Source organism: Sciurus carolinensis, chromosome 1 (genome assembly GCF_902686445.1).
Source record: "Sciurus carolinensis chromosome 1, mSciCar1.2, whole genome shotgun sequence".
In the NCBI taxonomy this organism is placed as follows: Eukaryota; Metazoa; Chordata; class Mammalia; order Rodentia; family Sciuridae; genus Sciurus; species Sciurus carolinensis.
In genome coordinates, this window is record NC_062213.1 from 35,155,906 (window position 1) to 35,179,995 (window position 24,090).

General features: G+C 30.6%; 1 protein-coding gene across 50 annotated transcripts in view; it reads right to left on the minus strand.

Annotated features, from left to right (window-relative positions):
* The window catches only part of Rims2 (regulating synaptic membrane exocytosis 2), a 601,671-nt gene that overhangs the window by 212,741 nt on the left and 364,840 nt on the right, over positions 1-24,090 (minus strand). For 24 of the 50 annotated variants that reach the window (XM_047527145.1, XM_047527153.1, XM_047527031.1 and 21 more), the window contains 4 exons: positions 17,649-17,717; positions 11,671-11,827; positions 8,490-8,606; positions 286-351 (listed from right to left, as the gene is read on the minus strand). In XM_047527145.1, the coding sequence (XP_047383101.1) occupies positions 286-351; positions 8,490-8,606; positions 11,671-11,827; positions 17,649-17,717 (409 nt within the window). The remainder of the gene's footprint in view (positions 1-285; positions 352-8,489; positions 8,607-11,670; positions 11,828-17,648; positions 17,718-24,090) is intronic. The other 26 variants (XM_047527039.1, XM_047527034.1, XM_047527161.1 and 23 more) reach the window with 3 other exon arrangements.

A 24,090-nucleotide genomic window follows, 5' to 3' on the forward strand; every position in this document is an offset into this window, starting at 1 on the left:
AGTTATTCTATCCTTCTATATAATAGTTAACTGTAATTTCTAGTGGACTAAATATTTAGGGAAATAAAAAAGATGATCTTAGCTGGCCAAAAAGAAACTGTATTTTTTATATTCTATTATAATTAAATAGTTTATATGTTTCATTTCATACTATTTTATAAAGGTTTCTATGTTTCATTAATAACCATTTATGTATATACAAACAGAAGTAAAAGTAAATTATATTACATCAATAGACAGGAACATGCAATTCTACAAATAGACTCAATTGTAAGAAAAATATACCTGCCATCCCTGTGATGATGGTCAATGGTCTGACTGTATCTGGAGCGAGGTAGAGTAAGAAAATGACTGCAAGCATGCCAGAAACAAGAATATAAATGAGACTCAGGAAAGAAGGAAAAAAGGTATAGTTTAATTTTAAAGTGAGATTCAAAAAGATAAGCAGATAGTAAGCAAAGCAAATGGAAACTGCTACTGAAGTGTTTGCCCCTTCTCCCAATGTCAATAGTAATATGGCAGTGCTAAAGGATAAAATAACCTAAATATTCTAAAATAAAAGCAACAAAAAATAACATTCAGACTTCTAAAAAATCATATTTCAAAATAAAAATTTTATCAATTACCACTCAAATATCTTTAGCACCATTTGGAAAATGCTATACTATCCTATACAGATGTTTTCCTAAGTTTTAGGAGGAATGTCAAGAAGAGAAAAATAATGCACTAACCATAAGGTTTAAGAAAATAATAAAAGGGGTAATAAATAATACCTATAATGTCTTAGGAGATTTTATGAGGTAATTATTTCTCCTTAAAATGTTAATACTTAGAAATAACTATCAGGAGCTTTAAAAATTCTATTTAGTAAAAACAAACTCATTTGAATACTTTTTATTTGATTATTAATTATGTTTATTAAATTTATTGGATGCTATCCATTTTTCCACTTACTCTTTATTTTGTATTCACTACATACTGTTGGGCTCCGTTACATTTCATGCCTCAAGACCACCATGAGCAATTAAAACAGCACACTGACCTTTTTACCATCTATATTGATTCTCTTTTTTTATGGTACTAATTTAAATTTTTCTACTTTCTTAAAACCTCCAATGGCAAAACATTTAAACATGGCAGATGATCATGATGTTTCAGGAAACAAACCTTGAACTCTCCCGATTTTCATAATTATACCTTTAAATGGAGAGTAAATAGGCATATATTTATATCTTCCCTTGTCCTTATTTTCTGTACCAAAAGAAGAAATGCCTTTACTTGTAATCCTGCTTCTCACAGGACCTGGTTTCATTCATTACTCCCTTCCCTTTCTCATCTGCATAATCCAAAAATAAATCCTTTGCTAACCCCCCGGCCTTCCTTTCAAGCCACAGCCTCTTTCTCACTTTCTTCTCATTATTAAACATCTTAAATGACATATATCTACAATTCTTGTCACCGCACCTCAAGTTTTAAGCTTAATGCAACTAACTTATGCTTCTATCATTCTCTTGAAGCTATTCTATGAATGTTATCTGCAAAATACTAAAAAAAAATCTTTTGATCTCCCATTGATTTTCATCATACTACACTTATCTATGATATTAGACCTTGATTTTCAAACCTTTATTTCTTAACACTTTCCTGTCCTGGTTTCTTAAACCTTATTTTCTCTGTTTATTGAATACAGTATTTATCTAACATAAAGTATTTAATTAAGAGTTTTGTCTACATTACCTCATTTATAGTCTCATAAGAATTCTTAGAGGCAAGATCTAATATTTCCAATTTGAAATTGAGACCATGAGGGCTCACTCATAGCCACATAGTATGTAGCGAGGTTGGGTTTCAAACTAAGGGCTTTTTAAATTCAGAAATTAAGCTCTTAACATGTATACGCGTGGCCTGGTTTCCCACCTACCTGACTTTTGCTTCTTCATCCATTTCATTTAATGGATTTCCTTTTTCTGTATTCAAGAGAGGCAGTGGTTTTCAAAAATTCATTTCTTGATCTTTTTATATTCCAACACTTTCTTTCTAAATAGTTATTTTTTTATAGTATGAATGATTACTTTGTTTAGTCTTAATTTTTCTTTGAGTTACACAGCATATTTCCAACTGCTTCCTGGTTCTCCACATGTTGGAGTATCACAAAAATAATTCAGATTAATGTGGCTTAAGTAACATACATTTTTTCCTATTGGGACATCAGGGGCTGCATTTGTGAAATGAGAGGATTGAAACAATCGTTTTTTGTTTTTTTTTAAGAATACCACTTGTTTTCAAACAAAATTTGATGTTGAATCAATATATAGGAACCAAATAAAATCAAAATGACTCTAGCTAAAGAGGAAGTGAGAAGTCTAGATCCCTACCCATTTGGCCTCATTATGATGTACATAGCTGACCCTCAAATACCTATTCAGAACCAAGGACTACACACTCTCTAAAGTCTTTTAATTTCAAACCAGATTCTTTAATTCCCTTTTGGAAGTTAATATGATAGTTTGGTTATTTCTCTTCTTGCAATGTCATTTTCAACTAATGATTTAGAAACTCATTTCATAAGCTAAGTTGTAAAATTCAGAATTTAACACCTCTAGTTCCTTATTTTACACATTTAATTGACCCATGGGCTTTGCTGTTTCTGACACCTAAATAACTCAGATTTCTCCCATCTCTCCTTTTCTCCTGCCACTACCTTAAATCAAGCTTTGAAATAAGCCTGTTTTTTGAAATGTTTCTCTTAGGTTTCCCTACCTTCAGAACCCAACATTCCCATGACCCGATCTATTCTTCACCCTATCTATAGAAATGTATATGTAAATTATGTTTTCTGCTCATGCAGGTACCTGAATTGAAATCTTTCAATATTTTCCAATATAAAAAGCAAGTACAAATTCCTTAAGGGTTCTAAACCACTTTCAGTTCCCATTTCCTGTCACTTCTTATCCCCCATACCACTACCTTTTATCTAGATAAAACAGACTACCTAAGATTCTCTAAATATATCATGTGTTTTCTGGACTCCAAGACTTGCGGACGCTCATCATTGTCAAGAATGCCCATCATTCCCCCTCCATCTCTGCCTTTTGCCTTTGAAAATCCTAATCAATCTTTAAAGTTCAATTTCTCTTTGAAATCTTTTCTAACAGGCTCAAGAAATTTATTCCAATTATTTCCTGTAATATTATGCTTTAGCCTCATAGACTTCAACATCTTATAATTAGCCAGTACATGATAATTTGTCTATCAAGAATAGAATAATGTCTTAAACATTTTGCACACAATGGCCTCACCCACTCAATCAATATCCATTGTACTAAACTAAGGTGTAAAACAAAATAAACACCATTTTCAGGATGAACCTTCTCTCCAAAAAAAGGGGAGTGGTTCACATAATCACAGAAGTACTCTAGAAATGTTAATGCAGAATTATAAGCCTATGTAGGATAAGAAAATAAAGAAGTATTTTTTTAAATTCCAGGCTTTATAAAGAATAAAATAATATTCAGCAATTGTGATGTTAAGATTTATTGCTCTGAAAAGGAATAGGTTGTCTCTAAATACTATATAAGCGAAAAAAGTACAAACTTCAAAGCTTGTTAAAAGTTACAAGTCCATAAAATATGTACAACAACATCATCCACTTTCCAAAATTTTTTTGAAGAGTCTTAATAATTAATTTTGTCCTTATATAACCAAAGAAACATTAAGCAAGAATCACTTTCATCAAGCATCAACTTATTTTCTCTTTTCTACTTCTATTCATGTTAGTTCTTAACCTTAACTGGTCATGTCTCTCCCTTAAGATTCTATTAAAAACTATGAAAATACATGCATGAGCACAGTTTACCATTCTCTTTTAGTAAATCCTCTAAAATCCAGTTAAGGTCCACAGATGTATACAAGGCCCCTTGTTGCATTCACTTAGTAAAACGTACACACATTTTGTACTTTTTCAATAACCATGTTTCCTTTTCTTCCAAAATTAAATTTAACTAAGTACATTATAAAACCTAAGGAATTAATGTGTATGATGTTTTAAATATGAATAATGAGTAAATAACTTATTAGTAAATTACATTTAGGAAAATCTGATTGACATTTTTAAAAAATCTGATCAGAGTAGCACTTCATTGTAAAAGAAAAAATAGAAAACTAATAAATTTACTAAATTTGAAAAAGCAAAAAAAAAAAGTTCCATACTCTAAGAATCATGATTAAAAATATTGTTCAAAGAACTGAATTAGATTATTAATTCAATTTCTAGACACATTCTCTGAAGTGATATAACTTTAAAGAAAACACAAAATTTTCATTATTATAATGAATTATGCTTCCTCTATATTAAATTAGGATGAATGTCCCCTTTAGAAATCACCACACACAAAAAGTACCACAAAAGGAGGAAATAATTCAATATCCCATTCATAAGAAAAGGTATAGTTTTTGAAAGTTGTTTCCAACAACTCCAACTTAATAAAAAACTGTCTGCTGTGTCCTTAATATCGTTAATATTTTGCTTACTTTACAGTTCCTACAATGTACTTAGCAAGATTTAACTGTCTTAAGATATATTTCTGAAATGTAACAAAAATATTTATAAAGTGAAGTTGAAGCTTCTTTCTTCATTTACTTTCTCTATAATTTTAAACTTTCAGAGATGTAAGGGCAAAAGAGACTATTCTTTTTGATGAAATAATTATATGAGAATGTACAATATTTTTTGGTTGTTGGCTGCCTGGTACAGAATATAAAAATGGCTCAAGTGTGTGAAGCATCCCAGAGGTCCATCTAATAAGACAGTTTCCATTTTAGAATATAAATCTATGAATTAAATGGACTTGGGAAAAGTGTAAAAGGCAATTAATTTTCTGCTGTGTTATTTTCCCCTGTAATGCTAAATGTATATTTCATAGAAATAAAAGTACTCAATACATTTTGGAGTCTAGGATAGACATAAAAATGCATACTGTGGGATATCTCTGACATGTTACAGACATGTTATCCAATACTCAACGCATATTCTAGTAGTAAATTAACTCCTATAGGCAAAATACTCTTAAAATGATTTCTAATAAAGTCACGTTATATTCCTGATTGTAATAGTTTTCAAGATTTACCACAGAAGAAATAATACAAAAGGGAGGGAAATGGTGGAAGGTGATCTTTGTAACTAATTATTTTAACTAATATTCCTGTATCCAAGTTTCTGAAATATTTGAATTCCTTTACATTTTAAAACAGAAGGTTTTGACTAATGATGACAGAGTGACATATGCAGCAAAGCAAAGATCCAATAAAATTTTGACATATAAATCTTTTACATTGACCCATCAAAAAAGAATATGGACATGAATATGAACATCTCCTCCTAACACCACTAAATTTAACCATACTCTAAATTAATGTCAAATAGCATCATTTCCCACCTATATAGTCAGTGTAAAAGCCACTATCTTCATACACAACTTGCCAACACATGACCAGACCTCTCCTTCACACTGGACCTCTATGATGTATGGGTGGGTGTATTCTGATTATGAATCTTTGCTCTTGTTCTTGCCTAAATAAACATTCCTGGGCTGGGGTGGCTCAGTGGGAGAGTACTTGCCTAGCATGTATGAGGCAGTGGGTCGAATTCTCAGCACCACATATAAAGAAATGAATAAAATAAAGGTCCATCAACAACTAAAAAATATATTTAAAAAACATTCCCATTTCTCAAACCCCAATTGACATACTACATTCTCTAAAAGACTTTGTTTAAAAAACTTGATTTGACTGATTTCTTTGTTTTTTTTTTTTTTTTTTTTCCCTTAGCTATTAAGGAATTAAGTGTAAATTATTTGCAAGCCAAAAGAACTTCTAAAATGTTAAGTGTAAAGCACCTTTTTTGGTGTATACACCATACCATTTTTGATGAGATAATTAAGAGTATGCGTCACACTCTTTGGTAGTTGGTTAATTTGTACAATCTTATAAAGTTGGTACGAATATTCTATTTTTATAGAGAAGGAAGTCAAGTGTCAAAGAGGTTAATTTTCCCAAATATAAATAGTAAGCAAGAGATAAAATCCTATATTCAAATCCAAGGCCAGTTGGTTCCAAATTCTATGAAAATGAGTATATTCAATAAAACATTACTCTAGTCCATTGCATCAACTTACACTGACAACAAAGATTAATGTATCTCTCAAAATACTTAGATTTTACTTATGATCTCAAAAAAATTTTTTAGGCATCAGACTCAAAACTATTATTGATTGACATTAAAAATGCTATTCATGAAAATTAATGCAAGAGTTCTAGAGTATCCTTAACTTCTAAATAGTATATAAAAACTATGATGCCTTTACATACATTTTATTATTGAAAAATCCTTTTTTGTGTTAGGCTAAAACAAATCAAGAACTCATTGTTTAATAATGTGATACACTACATATATCAATAATATGCTTTTAGATCTTTGAGTCCTGGCTTAATGAGTAATTATTACAGATAATTCAAAAATATTAGAAATGTTTTTTATTTCTGTTTAAATGAAATTTAATTTTTTTATTTAAAAAAAAACGGATTTAAGGCACCTTACAATTAGGAATAATTGTGATTTAGTGACCTATAGCACTCTTAACAGAGTAATGAAATCACATGAATCAATTTTCTATAAAACTTCTAGAGATAATTCCTTGAAAATGTTTGATAAAATATTTGTAATCTTAAAGTGAAAATTCTATATAATGATATTTCTATTATACACATCGATTAAAAAATAAACACTGCAGGACTCTTGGGTATGACTATATAAGACCAAGGATTAATCACCTAGGATTTAATAGCAATATTTTAAGGCAAGTTATCCTACATTTGTTATTGTTTAATATAGGGTCATTTGCCTTGAAGTAATAAAATACTATGCATTCCCTATGATAGCAACCACTTTTGTTTGTAGGTATAATTCTAGAGATTGATTTTATTCTACTCTTCTGAATCTGAAAGATTTAGACCATATTTACTTGTATAAATATTCAGTCCACTTTTCATTAAATGAACACTTTACATAAACTTCAGAAGGGTTAAAGTCATTTCAGACTTCCTCATATATTCCTTCTTTTAAGAAACCTTTAATGAACAAGGAGCTTATGACTTGCTCAATAAATGATTTTCAGAAATTATGAAGCTCATTAAAATTTCCTTAGGCAATCAGAATACCTATTAATTCACCATAATATGACTGCTTCCAATTCCTAATCATCCTTCTTTTGACATTATTATACTTCATAAGCATCACTTTCTATGGGTAGAATACCTATAATCACCCCTAAAGGCACAGATTACCTTGGAAAAATTAAGTAAATTAAAAATAAATAAAAAATATCAACTTTCATTTGATACTAATATTGATGTTAATTTAATAATTCCTATTTTTTTATTCCAGACATAAAAAAAAGTATTTGTTTGATGCTATTGAAGATATCCTCTATCTCTTCCTTTGGAGATGTGTACTAAAGCACAATGAAATCCTAAACATGAATTGAATATGAATCTAGACCCAGTCAAAACAATTATATTTGTAAATATTGACAATAATTCACCATATCAGTTGATTTTAAAGCCCTCAACTGTTCTTCCTAAAATTTGTTTAGTATACATACAAAAGGACATCTGAGTTCCCTCATTATCTTATATTTTCTGAACAGTAAATTCATCTTTCTTTCCTCCTCATCTTCTCTCAAATTCATTTCATAGTTCAGGAAAAATACATATATATATATATATATATATATATATATATATATATATATATATACCAAAGCATGAATTAGAGGTAATCAATTTGCTTAAAAAATTAGTAATAATTAATGTAAGCATTGTAACATACCATGTTACTTTCAAGTTTGTCACCTTTAATGGAGCAAATTCAGAGAATTCTTCCAAACACAGCAATCAATAAGCATGATTCTTTAAGATGCTTAAAAGGTGTACTGAAAGCCATGAGGAAAAACCTCTTCATGAATCATGATAAAATGTTTCCTAAACAAACTAGATTCCATCTCAATACATTTATATCTGAAATGCCAAAATGATTTTTTTGATGTATGTAAAAGACTTTAAGAATCTATTGTCTTATCAGAGTATTTTTACATATAACTGTTGGTTATGACAAGTAAAATGATAAAACATCTCATTTTTATTATGATTATCATAATCTCCTGTGCAAATTCAATAACAACTGGTTTAACAATAGGCAAAAATTACAAAAGCAAAATGGTTTGTTTGTCTCTCACCAAAAATAAACCAAAAATGTTCTAGTGTTTTATTTGTTTAGCAATGTGGCAATGATAAGAAAGAATGTGGATGTGGTAAAGAGAAAGAAAATATGGCTTTAGAAACTAAGATAAAGGACTGCTTGAAAATGTTCTATGATAACCCCTTCCATCAGGCAGTGGTTAAAATAAATTCTAACAGTATGTATTTATATTTACCTGTCTCTATCTGGAGAATAATGGTCATCCATGACACGATGTCTATCCATTCGGCTAATTGTATTATAATGTCCAGTTGTAGTACGGGTCCCTCGAAGTCCCTGTTCCACATTCCTACTAAAACAGCAACATCTGTTAAATGTCTCAATAAGCCATAAGCTTATATTACACTAACAAATGAAGTTATTAATAAACATGGTAGAAAGACAAAGTCAGTCACTGCAATGTCAAATACAATTATCTTGTTCAACTTCTGGTCAACAGTATAAATTTCATTGAAGTTTGAGAGTCAATTGAAGAGACAGATACTACGATAGAGGCACAAAAAGAGACTAAATTAAGTTAATATCATTGGGGATAAGATAAGGAATATCAAAACTACTAATGGATGACTCCCTGGTCTCCAGTAACAATACTCAATGGTAAATGATAGGAGGAATAGTACATGTGTATAGTGAAAATTAGTTCCATATTATACATATTTGTTTACAGGGTCTACAGGAATGGAGAAGAAAGCCTCATAGGTGGTTGCACATGAGGTCAGAGCTCAGAACAACTCAAAAATCTACCTATTTGAACCATCTCCCTTGGTAGCACCCTCGTCCAAATAACCACCTTCATGCATTTACTCTAACAATAGCTGCCTAAGTATTCTCTTGTTTCAACCCTTTACCCAATTGCCCATCACACACAGCAACCGTCTGAAACATAATCAAAGATCACAGTATCTGAAATTATAGAATGAAAGGTAAGAATTGGTTTTTAATTTTATTCTACACAACATGTTTATTTTCCAACCTATCCTGTACGTAGTAATTTGTAATGCTACCTTTATCGTCATATAAGTTAAAATATATGTATATGTTATATGTATTTATTTTTCACTATATAGTGTATTCAACATGTCCATTACAATGTGATGAATTTTTCCCCTCTTTGAAAATATTTAATTATTTCTATATTTTTTCCTTTCATGAAAATTCTAGAGTGATGCCACAGTTCTAAAAATTGCACACAGAAGTTTTATTGGGATTGCATTACAGATTAATTCATAATCTAGATCAAGAACTAACACCTTGATTATATAAAGTCATTGTACTCATGAATTGAATATATCTCATTTATTACTTACCTAAAGTTTCTATATTCTTCCTTAAGATCTTGTAAATTATTAGATAAATTATTAGATATTTTGCATTTTATGTTGTTTTTAAGACTAGTGCCTTATTTCTTATTATATTTTCTAATCATCTATTACTCATTTTTGCAAGTTGATATATGGCCAGCTGTTTGGTAGAACTCCCATATTAGTTTTAGTATTTTGATTATATTGTTTTTTCTATATAGAAAACATATTACTAACAAATAAAGATGGTTTCTATCTCTTTTTCTCCATTCCTTCCACCTTGTATTTCTTTCTTGTCTTAATAGCATTTTTCAGGACTAGATGCACTATATTATTTATGACATTGCTTATTATTTATTTTATTTAGATTATTAATTTGAAGGCTTCTAAAACAATTCCTTAAGTACAATGTTCACTTGATAAAGTTTTTATGAACTGCAGGTGGTTCTCTTCTACTCCCAGTTTACTGATTATCTAATGTGATTAGAAGTTGAATAATAAAATTATTTTTATTACCTTCAATAAGATTTATTTCCCCATTAGTTAATTACCATAATGAATTACCATAGTAGACATCTAACTAACATGTTTTTTATTCATAGTTAGATTTAGTTAGTTAACATAAGATTTTTACATCTGTAGTTGTAATTAAAATTGTGCTTATAATTTTTGTCCTGTAAAGATTAATTAGTGAGAATTTTATTAGTTCCAGAAAGAGATTGCACAGCTTCATTTCTATAACCAGTTGCATAGAACAGAGATATCTGGTTTTGGAGTTTGATTAAAACTTATGTGTAATAACTTTTTAGTCTGACCTGAGTGAAAGGGGGAAGGGAATGGTTTGTCTTTGACTACTGTTTCAACTTACTTACTAGTTACTGGTTTATTTAACTGCTCTACTTCTTCTTTAGCAATCTTTTTTTCAGATATTTAAGTATTTTGTGGAGATTAACAAATTTAATAGCATACCTTCATAGTCATCATTTTTTTTGAAGGATTTTTCTCATCTTTAATTTGTCTCTCTTTTTCATTCCATTTTATTTATTTATACCTCACTTTTCATCTATGGTCCTTATGTATATGTCATTAATCTTTCCAAATAACTAGTTCTGGGGTTCATATACACTCATATTTTTTCTCCTGTTTGTTCTTTTCTCTTATTGCATCTATTTTGTCTCAATTTCATTGATTATGCCCTTATCATTAATAATTCCTTTCTTCAAATTCCATTATATTTCCTTTCTTGTCTTATATTTCATTTCTGAAATCCAGTACTTACTTAAACAGTTTCTTGGGTTTTTTTAATTGAAATATAAAAATGGTATGTGTTCATGGTATATAATATAAAATATATAATCACTGTAGAAGGCTAAATCAAGCTATATAACATATGTATTATCCCCACAGTTATCAGATGTGCATATATTTTTTTTTATTCTTTCTTTCTTTATTTATTTACTTTTGATACAGGGGAATGAACCCAGGGGCACTTAACCACTGAGCCACATCCCCAGTCCTTTTTTATATATTTTTTAGAGACAGGTATTTACTAACGTTGCTTTAGAGCCTTGCTGAGTTGTGGAGGCTGGCTTTGAACTTGCCATCCTCCTGCCTCGGCCTCCCCAGTCACTGACATTACAGGCATGTGCCACCATGCCTGATTCTTTTTTAATGTTCTGATGATTGCTCCTAATATTAAAGACTAGTCAGATGCTTATTTTTATTATTTCTTAAATCACCAATAAGTATCATTTATGGGTATAGTTAGTTGGTTCTAACTAGATATGCTGAATATTTATAAGTGATTAAAAGCTGATTCTTAATTAGAAAATAATAATATATAAACAAATAGTATAATAAAATGATATTTAGATAATCCAAAGTTACAAAATAACTCCTATTTCATTTTATTCTCATTACATGTGTTATTGAATAGCATTATGTTTTTGTTAAGTAACTTTTTTCAATAAGAATTTATCTTTAGAGATTGTTAATGATGTTTATGGACAGTAACCCTGCAATACACTACCAAGTAAAATATGTATGCTACCTTACCTTTGTGGAGGAGGGACACTGGGTGACCAAGATCTAGTTCTTCCTATAACATCTACTCGATGAGGAGACCCTGATGGTGAACAATGGTTTGATGACATTACTTGTTCTGGCACTGATAAGGTTGAGCTTTGAAGATCTCGACCATTGTGACGATAATCTGAAAGAGAAAAGATTAATAAATATAGTTATCTACACACTAAGTCCTTTATGTATTTTGTATTTTACTCAAAAACATAAACTACTGGTAAAGCTGAAAGACTGCATTAAAGTATAATGAATGAATCATAATATAAAGAAAAAATAATATTTTATGAATATATAAATTAAAAAGGAATGACAAACGTTCAAATAGATAGTTATTATTTTCGAGGCAATGTGAAAAGTAGAGTAAAATTTTTATATATACTTATGTATACAGTAAGTTTTTTATATATACACATGTACAAAGAAAATTTTATGATCTTCAATAAAAACATCAAATTTATTCTAAAAACATTTTCAGCTCCTCAATGACCTAAAGAGTTTCAGACACTTCTGAACACCTACTAATATTTAAAATTATTAAGTTTGCAAAGAGTTCTTAAAGTCTAAAGTTATTTCTTTAAGAGATATACCATATTAGGAAACAGTCAATGCTATTTGAAGTGCATATGTAAAATGTCTTTTTATAGTGTTTCACAGGGTCAAGATGCCACAGAAAGTTAAGAAGAAAATATGACAAAATAGAACAGGGAAAAAGCCTAATAACATGACATACTTAGACAAGTGTATTAAAAGAAATACAACTCCAGTGAGTACCAGAATGCAATTAACATTTGGACATATGGGAAGGAAAATAGGAGGAATTCTCAGTTTGCAGAAAAGCAGTTCAGAGTGGGGCACTAATGGTGAAATGAAGAGGAAAGATAAGTGTGAACCAAGTTGTAAATATCTAAAGCAGCATGAAGTCTGTAATGGAGAAAGCCTGAATAGTGCCAAGCAGGAAGTGATATTACCATCATTTCCATTATGTTCATCATGTTCATTATGGTTATCAGTAATTGATTTCTTTTTTTGTGCTAGGAAGTCTGCTAGACACTTTCCAAAGTTATATTACAACATTTGTTTCAGAAATAATTTAGCAGCTGGGGGAATAGCTTAGAGAAGAGTATATGCTTAATAGGTGTAAGGCCCTGAGTTTGATCCCTAACTACACCAAAATAAATAAGTAAAAGATTATAAGTAGAAATATAAACAAATTGGTTCATACATAACTTTTCCCAACATGTTAATGTTTTATAGATTAGATTCCTTAGAAAGAGACCAAGAGAGAAAGATTCAAATACACATGAACAGTATAAGGAGTATTCTCAAGAAAAAGAACAGAAAAAGGAAAAGGAAGAAACTAAGAAAGGATGTAGTCCCAGTTTGGTCTCACTGGAGACGGTCATGAACTGCCTCAAAATTGCTCTGAGTTGGGTAATTGGGCTGAACTTTAATGCTTCTGTTAGCCAGTCATTGGCTAAACTCAACCAATGGAAAGCAGGCACAGTGTTTATCTGGATGAGATGGTGGCAAATAAACATGTGAGAAGATATTCAACTTCATATCATCAGGCTAATGCAAATTAAAACAACAATTACATACCACTACACACCTAGTGAGTGGCCAAACTCCAGAGCACCAACACCTATACAGTAGAAACTCTCGGTCATTGTTGATGGGTAACATAAAATAGTATAGACTAATCAGTGGTTTCTTAAAAAAACTAAACATACTCTTAACATACAATTCAGTAATTGGGCTCCTACATATTTACCCAAAGGAGTCAAAAACTTGTGTCCACACAAAACACTGCACGCAGATATCTATAGCAACATTATTTATAATTGTAAAAAGTTGGAAACAACCAAAATATCCTTCATAGGTGAATTAATTTTAAAAAAACTATGACATATCCAAACAATGGAATATTAGTCAATGCTAAAGATAAATGAATTATCAAGTCATGAAAAGACATTTGCTAACTAAAAGTTTGCCTAAAAGTCTACATATTCATTTACATTCCCATCAAAAGTGTATGAGTTTCTTTTTCTCCTCATTCTTGCCAACAAGTGCTAATTTCTATCTTTTTGATAACAGCCACTATGACTGATATTAGATGATATCTCATTGTAATTTTGATCTGCATATCCCTGACAGGTAATGATATTGAACATTTTTAATATGTTGTGGGCATGTGCATTTCTCCTTCTGATAAGTGTCTATTCAAATCATTTGTCCATTTTTCAAATAGGATTACGTTTTTTGTTGTATTTTCTGAATTCCTTATACTTTCTGGATACTAATGAGAGCTATATGGAAATTCCTCAAAAAAACTAAAATTAGATTTACCATCTGACTTAACTATCCCATTTCTGTGTCTAATCCAAAGTAAACAAAATTAGCATCCTAAGGAGACACCTGTAATCATCAGCTTATTGTGGCATTCCACAATTATTAAGATATGGAATCAAAATCAACCTAAAAAGTCTATGTTAGTCAGCTTTCCACAATTGGAAAAATACCTGAGATTATCAACTTAAAGGCTCATGGTTCAGTTCATGGTCACTCGGCCCATTCACTTTGGGCCTGTGGTGAGACCCAAAATGGTAGAGCAAAGTTGCCCACCTCATGGTAGCCAGGAAGCAAAAAGAGCAAGAGAAATGGGCTGGGTCCCAACATCCCCTTTAAGGGCATGGCCCTAATGACCTAACTTCTTTTTATAAGCATCACCTTCTAAAGGTTCTACCAATTTCCAGTAGTGCCACAGACTGGCCATGAAGCCTTTAGCACATAGGTCTTTGAGGGACATTTGAAAGACATATCATAACAGTGCCTATCAAGAGATGAAACAATAAACAAAATGCAGTATATATGCACAATGGGATATTATTCAGTTATAAAAAATAAAATTCTGTCATTTGTAGCAACATGAACAGAACTGAAATGCATTATATTAAGTGAAATCAACTACACACAGAAATACAAAAACTGCATGTACTCTTTCATATGTGGAAGGTTTGAAAAAAAAAAGAGTTGAACTGAATGTAGAATAGTGATGACAAGAGGCTTCCTGGAAAAGGTGGGGTTAAGGAGATGGGAATAAAGAAAAACTGGATAACGAATACCAAAACACAGTTAGATAGAAGGAATAAGTTTTGGTGTTCTGCAGCTCAGTAGGATGACTACAGTTCACAATAACCTATTATATATATATTTTATTAAGATTTTAGGGCTGAGGATATAGCTCAGTTGGTAGAGTACAAGGCCCTGGGTTCCATCCCCAGCACCACACACACACAAAAAAGAAGATTTAGAAAAGATAATCTCAAAGTCTCCAAACAAAGAAATAATGAGAGGAAAATGCTGATTGAAATATATACGCTATATGCATGTGTTGAAATATCATACTGTACTCCATTGATATGCACAATTAATACATTAATAAAATCAGTTCAAAATATAATAAGAAAAAAGCTATATACTATATTATTTCAATTAAATAACATTCTGAAAAAGGTAAAATCAGGAAGAAAATTAAAAGATCAGTGGTTGCTAGGGGTTGAGGGGAGGAGAGAAATAAACATGGAAAATAGAAAATTTTTAAAGTAGTGAAAACAATGTATGATACTGTAATGATGAACACACTTCATTATATATTATTTGAAACTCAAAGAAGGTACAATACCAAAAGTGAGCCCTGATGCAAAGTATGGACTTTGGGTGATTATGATATGTCAATATGTCCATCGATTGGAATATATGTACTACTTTGGTGGAGGATGTTGTAATAGGGGAAGTATAAATGAGAAGGGGCAGAAAGTATATGGGAATTCTGTACTTTCCTCTTAATCTTGTTGTTGTGAACCTAAAACTGCTCTAAAAATCATAAATTTTTAAAAAGAGAAAATATTATATCTCGCATTCAAGTCATCTGCATTCAAACTTGCATAAATTGGAAATGGAGCTTTAAAGAAAAAGAACCCAAGGAAAAATATTTTTAAAATTTAACAAAAGTAATATATACATGCTTGTCTTATACATGAAAGTTACAATTTTCATGTAAATGTAATTGCTATATCATATAATAAAGTGATGATGGACTATGAAAAGAAACTACAGATACCATAATTACAGAAACTACATCATAATCTTGACTTTTAAAATTTTTTTATTGTAAACAAATGTGGCTGATTCGATGTTCACAAAATTATGAAGACCACTTCAAATTTCTATAGTAACAGAATTCAAGAAGTACTCAATGGATTAAAACACAGTATGTCATGAAAAATCCATTTCTCGAAATCACATGGGATTTCAGTATAGCAAAACACACAATGTTGAACAACAGTTTCTTCTGTTCAATGGAGTAGTAAATGATCCACCAGATGGGTTTGATATTAAAAATAATAATAATAATAATAATAATAATAATAATGCTGAGAAAGGAAGACATTTTTTTTTCATTATGTTCAAACATAATCCAAAGTAAGCACTTTGAGTTGTGGATAGGTTTTCTAAACACTATTCTGAATTGTCAAAAAATGATTACATTATTAATCCAAATAATAAAGAATCTATAATTTTTTTTCAAAAAATACGATTCCTTTGCGAGAATGGAAAAATAATAAAATGACTGGACTTAAGTATTTTGGGGGAAGGAATGAGAAATGCTTGGTCAATGGGCACTAAGTCACAGGAACATAAGAATAAATTCTTATATGTACAGTAGGGTGACATAGATAACAATTGTCTACTACTCTGAAAAGCTAGAAGAAAGGATTTTGGTTGTTTTCACCCTAAAGAAATAGTAAATGTTTGAGGGAGTAGATATGTTTAACCTGATTTAAACATTATACAACATATACATCTATTGATATCACATGGTACTCCATTAATATATACACTTTTTTTGTCTTCATGTATCAGTTAATTTTTTTAAAACTCAAAGTAGTACTCAAATACATAAATCAATAAAAAAAATTTTCCATCTTGAAAATAGAAAATGAAAGAATTCAGGTAGGTACCAAAAATGGCATTAAGATGAACAGCTTGGGTGGTCTGAAGGAAAATATTTTGGATTTAAAAAAAAAAAAACTTATGTGGCTATATATTTACAATAGATAAGAAGTGAGATAGCCAACTAATGGAGGACCAAAATACAAAGAGAAAAAGAAATCGCAATGACTTCTGGGAAAGAACTGTGGGGGAAATATTTTTCAAAACCATTTTACTGAGGTTTAATATATAAACCATAAACATGGAAAATATGTTTGCAGTCTTAAAACATTAATATATTGTTCAGACATAGTACAAAAAGAAAAAGCAAAAAAATAATACTTTAGTTTTTAAAAAGTGGATGGATACAGGCATGCTCATTGATTTATAATATTAAGATTATTATATATATATTTGTTAGAATTTGTAGAAAGCATATCTACTTACCTAAATATTAAAGCAACAGAAATTTTCTAACCATACACAAGGCAATATTTTAAACTACAATAGTATAATTTCAAAATTGAGCTGCACATGATACTTAATATGAATACAATGGAAAAAACTGCAAAAGTCCCATTCATATATTTGATATATGTAGGTATATTTGTAATGTCAAAAGATTTCAGCTTATTTTCACAATTTTGGGTCAGTAAGTATAAAGAAGTTTCAATTATGCAATAACTCCTTCAATTTATTGTAAATCCTTTTTATTTAGTTGTTTTGTGTAGAAAACTTACAAATATTTACTTTTTGACATCTTTCAAGAATATTCAATCTAATAATTTGTATAGTTATTCTGTAACTCTTTAGGAGTTCAAATTGCACTGGTTGTCATAAAAAGATTGTTTTAGGAAATGAGGAAGCAAGTTATTTTTCTCTACTTGTTTATATTAATGGTAAATAATAATGAATTACACTTCATTTTTATTATTATAAAATAATTCTAAAATTCTTACCTGATACTACACCAATTCCATCATCACAGTCATAGTCAGAGACTTCACTATCACTTATTCTCTTTGACCCTATGAAGCAAACAATAGCAATAATTTAAATTGTTGATTAGAGGACAAAAACTCTCGATGACCTGAAAAATAAATAAAAGAATTTTGAATTAAACACTTGACAATAAAAAGTATAGAGCGAAGGAAAATAATTATGAATGAGTTCACCAATACTTATTTTCACACATATTAAATGATATGAAGATAGGCGTGATGAGGAGGTAAAAGCTTATACAAGAATAATTCTAGGAATATGTAAGACAAAGTTCATAAATGGTGTAAAGTTTAAAATAATATTAAATTTGAAATAATTATGTAAATTATTGATATTGATTGATATCAATAATCAAATTATAATGTCTATTGAATGTCTAATGTCTATTGATGATGTCTATTGAAAAATAATTAAATGCTCTGTAATCCCAGCAGCTCAGGAGGTGAGGCAGGAGGAACACAAGTTCAAAATCAGCCTCAGCAACTTAGTGAGACCCTATCTCTAAATAAAATATAAAAATGGGCTGGGGATGTGGCTCAGTGTTAAGCACCTTTGGGTTCAATTCCCAGTACCAACAAAAAAGGTAAGTTAGTATTTGATGTTTTTGGACAAAGGCACCTAAGTTTAGATAAATTTCAAGATACAATTTATTTTCTAAAGCATTAATGTGTCTTTTCTTAACATGCTTTTCTAACAAATTTGGTATATCCAATTATTTTTCATGCTCATGGAGAAGTATAATTCAGAAAAGTCAATTTAAGGTATTTTGAAACTTCCTTTTTTATAAACCTTTTTAGCTGTTTATTGCTTTGAGAAGACAAGAAATAAATCATGCATAAAATTAATACAACTAAATTGTGAATTGTGCTGTTTTCTAATAGCCTAAGAGCACTAATAGTCATTATAATTTAAGAACACTGTGTGTGCTTTCCTTACAAAAGAAATCTATAACAAAGTTTTAAAATGTTGAACCTAATATGGCAAACTGGCATCAAATTAAATCAACTGGAGCTTCGATGGCTAATGCAGATTATGATTTCATAATTATGAAACATCATGTACAGAAACAAATGTATTATTATGTACATTTAACATTTATTTTCTCCTATATGTGTCTCACAAATGGACACACCCTACATAACAGAATACTTGTATTAAAAGCATGATATCAGAAAGCATTTACTGATGAACAAAAACAGTGTTGCTATTTCCAAAAATTACTTGTTTTATCCTTTCTCTTACACTATACATTATTAAGTAGATAGAGCTCAGTTTTATCAGAAAATACATGTTTTCCTGTATGGCTTACAAAACACTAGGAGTTCATATTGCATAAGGTATCTACAACAGAGATAATTAAAACGTTCTAGGAAATGCCCTCCAATTTTGCAGCCTACTTTTATAAATACCCTATATGCTTTTTTTTTTTTTTCCCCTTTTTGTTTGTTTGTTTGCTTGCTTGAATCCCTGCTCTTTGGGGGAAGGGAGAGTCTACTGCTAGGAACAATAGTTCTTATTTTCTCCTTTTAATGGCTAAGGAGAAGTCACTGCAATGGGTTGTTGTTGTTTTTCAGTGCCAGGGATTGAATCCAGGGTCATCTGTAGAGTGCTGTAGACACTGAGTCACAAACCTAGTCCAGACACTTGGTATTTTAATCGTGTGATTCCATGAAATCAACTCATTAATTTCTTTCCGCACCCTTATGTCATAAAACTTCAAAGACAATCAAAATAGAGGTATTTATAGCTCCTACTGATTTTGAAACTAGAATTATCTGACAACTTCCCAACAGACTGGGGAACTTACCAACAGACTGGGCAGAAAAAGATGTGTAAAATGAGGACATACATTCTAAATGGACTTGAGATGGAGAGGAATCATACAGATGGGACTATTGAGGAAAGAATTACAGAGAGAATTGCTACTCAGCTTACAAAAAGGTTTCATTTGGCAAATGCTCAAGTATGAGGGTAATGGTTACTTTACTGTGCCAGGTACAAAATGGAACATAAAGATGACCAGTTTTGGAGATTAGCCAAAGATAAGATCAAGAATGACACCAACAAAAGGTGAAGTTCACATTTTAATACTTCTTGAGAACTGTCCTGTGTATGTGTGTGTACATTGGGCAGGGTGGCATAAATGATTTATAAATGCTGTTTCCTTCCAAATCTTATCTTTATATTCAGATTGAGATTTTATCTGTTTTGATATTCATCCTGTAGAGGTAAAATATATTAGGGTTAATATATTGCAGTTATGTCCTCTATTTTTATTCCTTGTCCTTTGACATTCTGATTATGAATGTAAATCCTTAACTTAATTAATTTATCAATATTTTCTATTAAAATTGTATTTTTACTATTTGTGGAACTATAAATTGGTACAACCACCATGGAAATCAGTATGGATATTCATCAAAAAACTAAAATAGAACCATCATATGACTCAGCTACACCATTCCTCAGTATTTATGTTAATAATAATACATGCATATCCATGTTTACAGCAACACAATTCACAATAGACAAACTATGGAACCAGCCTAGATGTCTGTCAATGGATGAATGAATAAAGAAAACATGGCATATATACAAATGGAGTCTCATTCAGTCATAAATAAAAATGAAATTATGTCATTTGCAGGACAAAGGATGGAACCTGGGAACACTGTTAAGTGAAATAAGCCAAACTCAGAAAGTCAAGGGCTGTATGTTTTCTCTCCCATTTGGAAGTCACACAGGAAAAAAGAAAAGAAAGATGGTGGGAAGATCTCAGGAAAATCAAAGGGAAATCAGTAGAGAAAAGGGACCAGGGGGAGGGAGGAGAAAAAAGAAAGGGGAAAAAATGTGAAATGAGAGTGATATTGTGTGCATGTTTGAATATGTAACACTGAATCCCACCATTATGTAAAGTTGTAATATACCAATTAAAATTATAGACAAAAATTGGTGTTTTCAATATTTAAAAAAAAAAAAACTTTCCTGACCTTACAAGCAGAGAATTAGGCTCCTTTATTTTCTTCTGGAAAGTTTAAACATTTTGCTTTTTACATTTATATCCTCATTCATCTTAAAATGAGTTTGTATATGGGGTGAGATATGGTTTCAATTTTAGTTTTCCATAGGGATAGCACATATCGCAGAACTATTTATTTAATATTCACCACTTTGCCAATTAACTGTGATGATACTTGTGTCATACATAAATGTATCTCATGTGCAAGTACCTGTCTGGTGCTCTGTTTCTCCCTTGTCAAGGCTGTATCTATAAACAAACAACTCACTATCTTCATTACTATAACATTATATATTGAGGAGCAAATTCATCCACACTATTATTTGCATTTTGGATTTTGTCCCATTGCTCTATCCATATAAATTTAGATTCAGATTATCAAATTGACAATGAAAGGTCATATTTTATAACATTGTTTTGCTAATCATGTACATGGTATCTTGCCCATTTACACTGTCTTTCAGGCCTTTCTATGACATTTCAAATTTTGACCAACAATATTTTCCCTTTTTATTTCATGTATCCTTTACTGCTATTGTTTAAAATTATGTTTTCTAACAATTGCTCAAATACAGACATGCAATTTCCCTGTAAAACAATATTATCCAACCATCTATGGGTCTACCTTTTTACTACTAATACCGTGATTGTGGTTTGATAAGATTTTTCTTTACAGATAATCTTTTTCCCAATTCTTAGTCTTGTTACCCCTGCCTTACTACACTGAGAAGCACAATGCTAAAAAGAAACAGGAACTATTACGCCTGCCTAATTTCTGATTTTAAGCATAGTTTTACTAACATAAATGATATGTGCTGAAGTTACTCTTGGTCACATTGAGAAAATTCTTAAACTGGATGAAACCAACATAAATTTCAGCCTTTTAATGTGTTTTAACATAAGCATTCTTGTCTTAGTACTTCCATTTATTACTCAAATACTTAAATATGGCATTTTGATTAAAATCCAATTCCAGCTATATCCTTGTAGAGCTATCAGATATTTATCAATCTTTATTAAATCTAAGTTAACATCAACTGAGTGATATATCACAATTATAGAGATGATAGAGCTTGAAAAACTTGCTACAAGTTTCCATACTTTAAAATTTTCAAATGTATTAGTATAATTTATCATCTTTTTAAAATAATTGACCTATTAACAAAATATTGGGGAATATAATCTGTATTATGTGTATTATGTCAATTCTTTGAAATCTAATAAAATGAATGATGAAATAGTATGTTAATAATTTTTATATATGTTTCATGGATTAACAGAGGAATGTAAATTCATTGTTATGTGTAGAATTCTTCATTTGATCATGAGATTAAATTTGTAATTTGTGTTCTCTGATTCTTTTGCATCTTACATAAATTATTGACTTACCAACAATGAAGAAACAATTATATTGGAACTGAATTCAATAGCAGGAAATTTGTGAATTTTCCTCTCTAGTGTTACTTTATGTGTACTGAAGTTATCAATACTTGAAAGATGAAGATTATCTCAATAGATGTAGAGAAACACTTGAAATAGTTTAACCTACATTCATGAAAAAGGTCTTAGCAGACCAGTAAGAAAGGAATTTCCTCAAACTGATAAATAACATCTACAGAAATCTACAGTTAACAGCACATTCAATTATGGAATATTAAACACCTTCCCCCTAACAGAAAAAAATAAGGAAAGAGGTCTCTTCAAGGCTAAGTCTTGTCTTCAACATCATACTGCATGTTCTAGATAGGGCAACACAATAAGGAAAAGAAATGAGTGATGTACAGATTACAAAACAAAAAGTAACATAATTATTGAAATTAAAATTCCTAAAGAAAGTACGTTCCAGAAGTTTATTGTATTTCTTAGACAAAAACAAAAGCAATTAGAAAATGAATTTCAAAACTAGTATCATTTACAAGAATATCCCAAATCATGAAATACTTAGGAAGACATCTTATACAAAAAGTGCAAAAGTTCTTCCCAGTCAGCAAAACACTGTTATTTAATTTCCCAGGGATCCTATAACAAAGTATCAAAACTGGGTAGCTCAAAAGGATAGCACTTTATTGCCTCACAGTTCTGGAGGCTAGAAGTCCAAAATCAACATGTCAGCAGGGTTATGTTCTCTCTGGAAACTCTAAGAGACAATCTTGCCTTGTCTTTTCTAGTTTCTGGTGTGTCCAGTTATCATTGATGCTCATTCACTTGTAGATGCATCATTCCAGTTGCATGACCATCTTCTCCCTCTATGTACTCAGATTGTCTGCCCTCTGTGCATATCTGCCTTGTGTCCTGATTTCTCCTTTTTCTAAGGACACCAATCATATTGAATTAAGCTCATTTTTAAATTCATTATCTCTGCAAAAACTCAATTACAAATATGATTACATGCACAGGCACTAGAAGTTAGGACTTGGACATATCTTTTTTTAAAGACACAATTCAGTCCAAACAACTGCTAACAATATTAAAGAAAATTTAAATAAGTGGAGAGACTTTTCTGCAAAACTGGAAGCCATACATATTGGAATGACATTGTCATCATGCTGAGAGAAAATAAACTGATACTAGGATTTTATAAATAGCTAAATTTCATGAGAAATGAGGAAGAAATAAAGGTATATACTTGGTGGGGGGAGTCTGCTTGTAATTCTTCACTGAAAGAACTTTTTAAAATTGTAATTCAAAAATAACAAAATTAGGGGCTGGGGGTATAGCTCAGATGTAAAGTGCGTGCTTAATAGGTATGAATCCCTAGGTTCGATTTCCAGCACACAAAATAAAAAATTTAAAATTTTTAAAGGAGGGGAAAAAAAGGAAGAAAAAAAGGGAGAAGGGAGGAAAGAAAAGAAGGAAGGAAGGAAAGGAGGCAGGGAGGGAAGGAGGGAGGGGAAAGGAAGGGAAGAAATAGGAGGAGGGACAGTGGAGAAGGGAAGAATAAATTTATCCCCAAAGTAAGGGATAAAGTACAAAAAAATTGATAATAATTCAGGTAAATCTCAACAAACTCTGAATGAATAAAAGGACAATAATTATGATAAAAACTAATACAGAGGCAGAGGTAAAGTTCTGGTAGTAATATGCTAGATGGCAGGGATATGGATATGATATGTGATTTGGAGAAGAAAAGGAAGACATATTAACATTACTTTGTTAGGTACACGTGTTAGAAATTCGAGAGCAACCACTAAAAAGAAAAAGAGATTACAAATAAAAAGCAGAAAGTCCCAAATAGTTACATATTCTTACTTATGTTAGAAAAAATGGTCTATATGATTATGTCTACATAGGCATAGAGAACCTAAAACATAGACATTAGTTAAAGTGATTCACTCACAGAAAGAGATATTTGAAAAAGCAGTGGGAGACTTTTCACTATA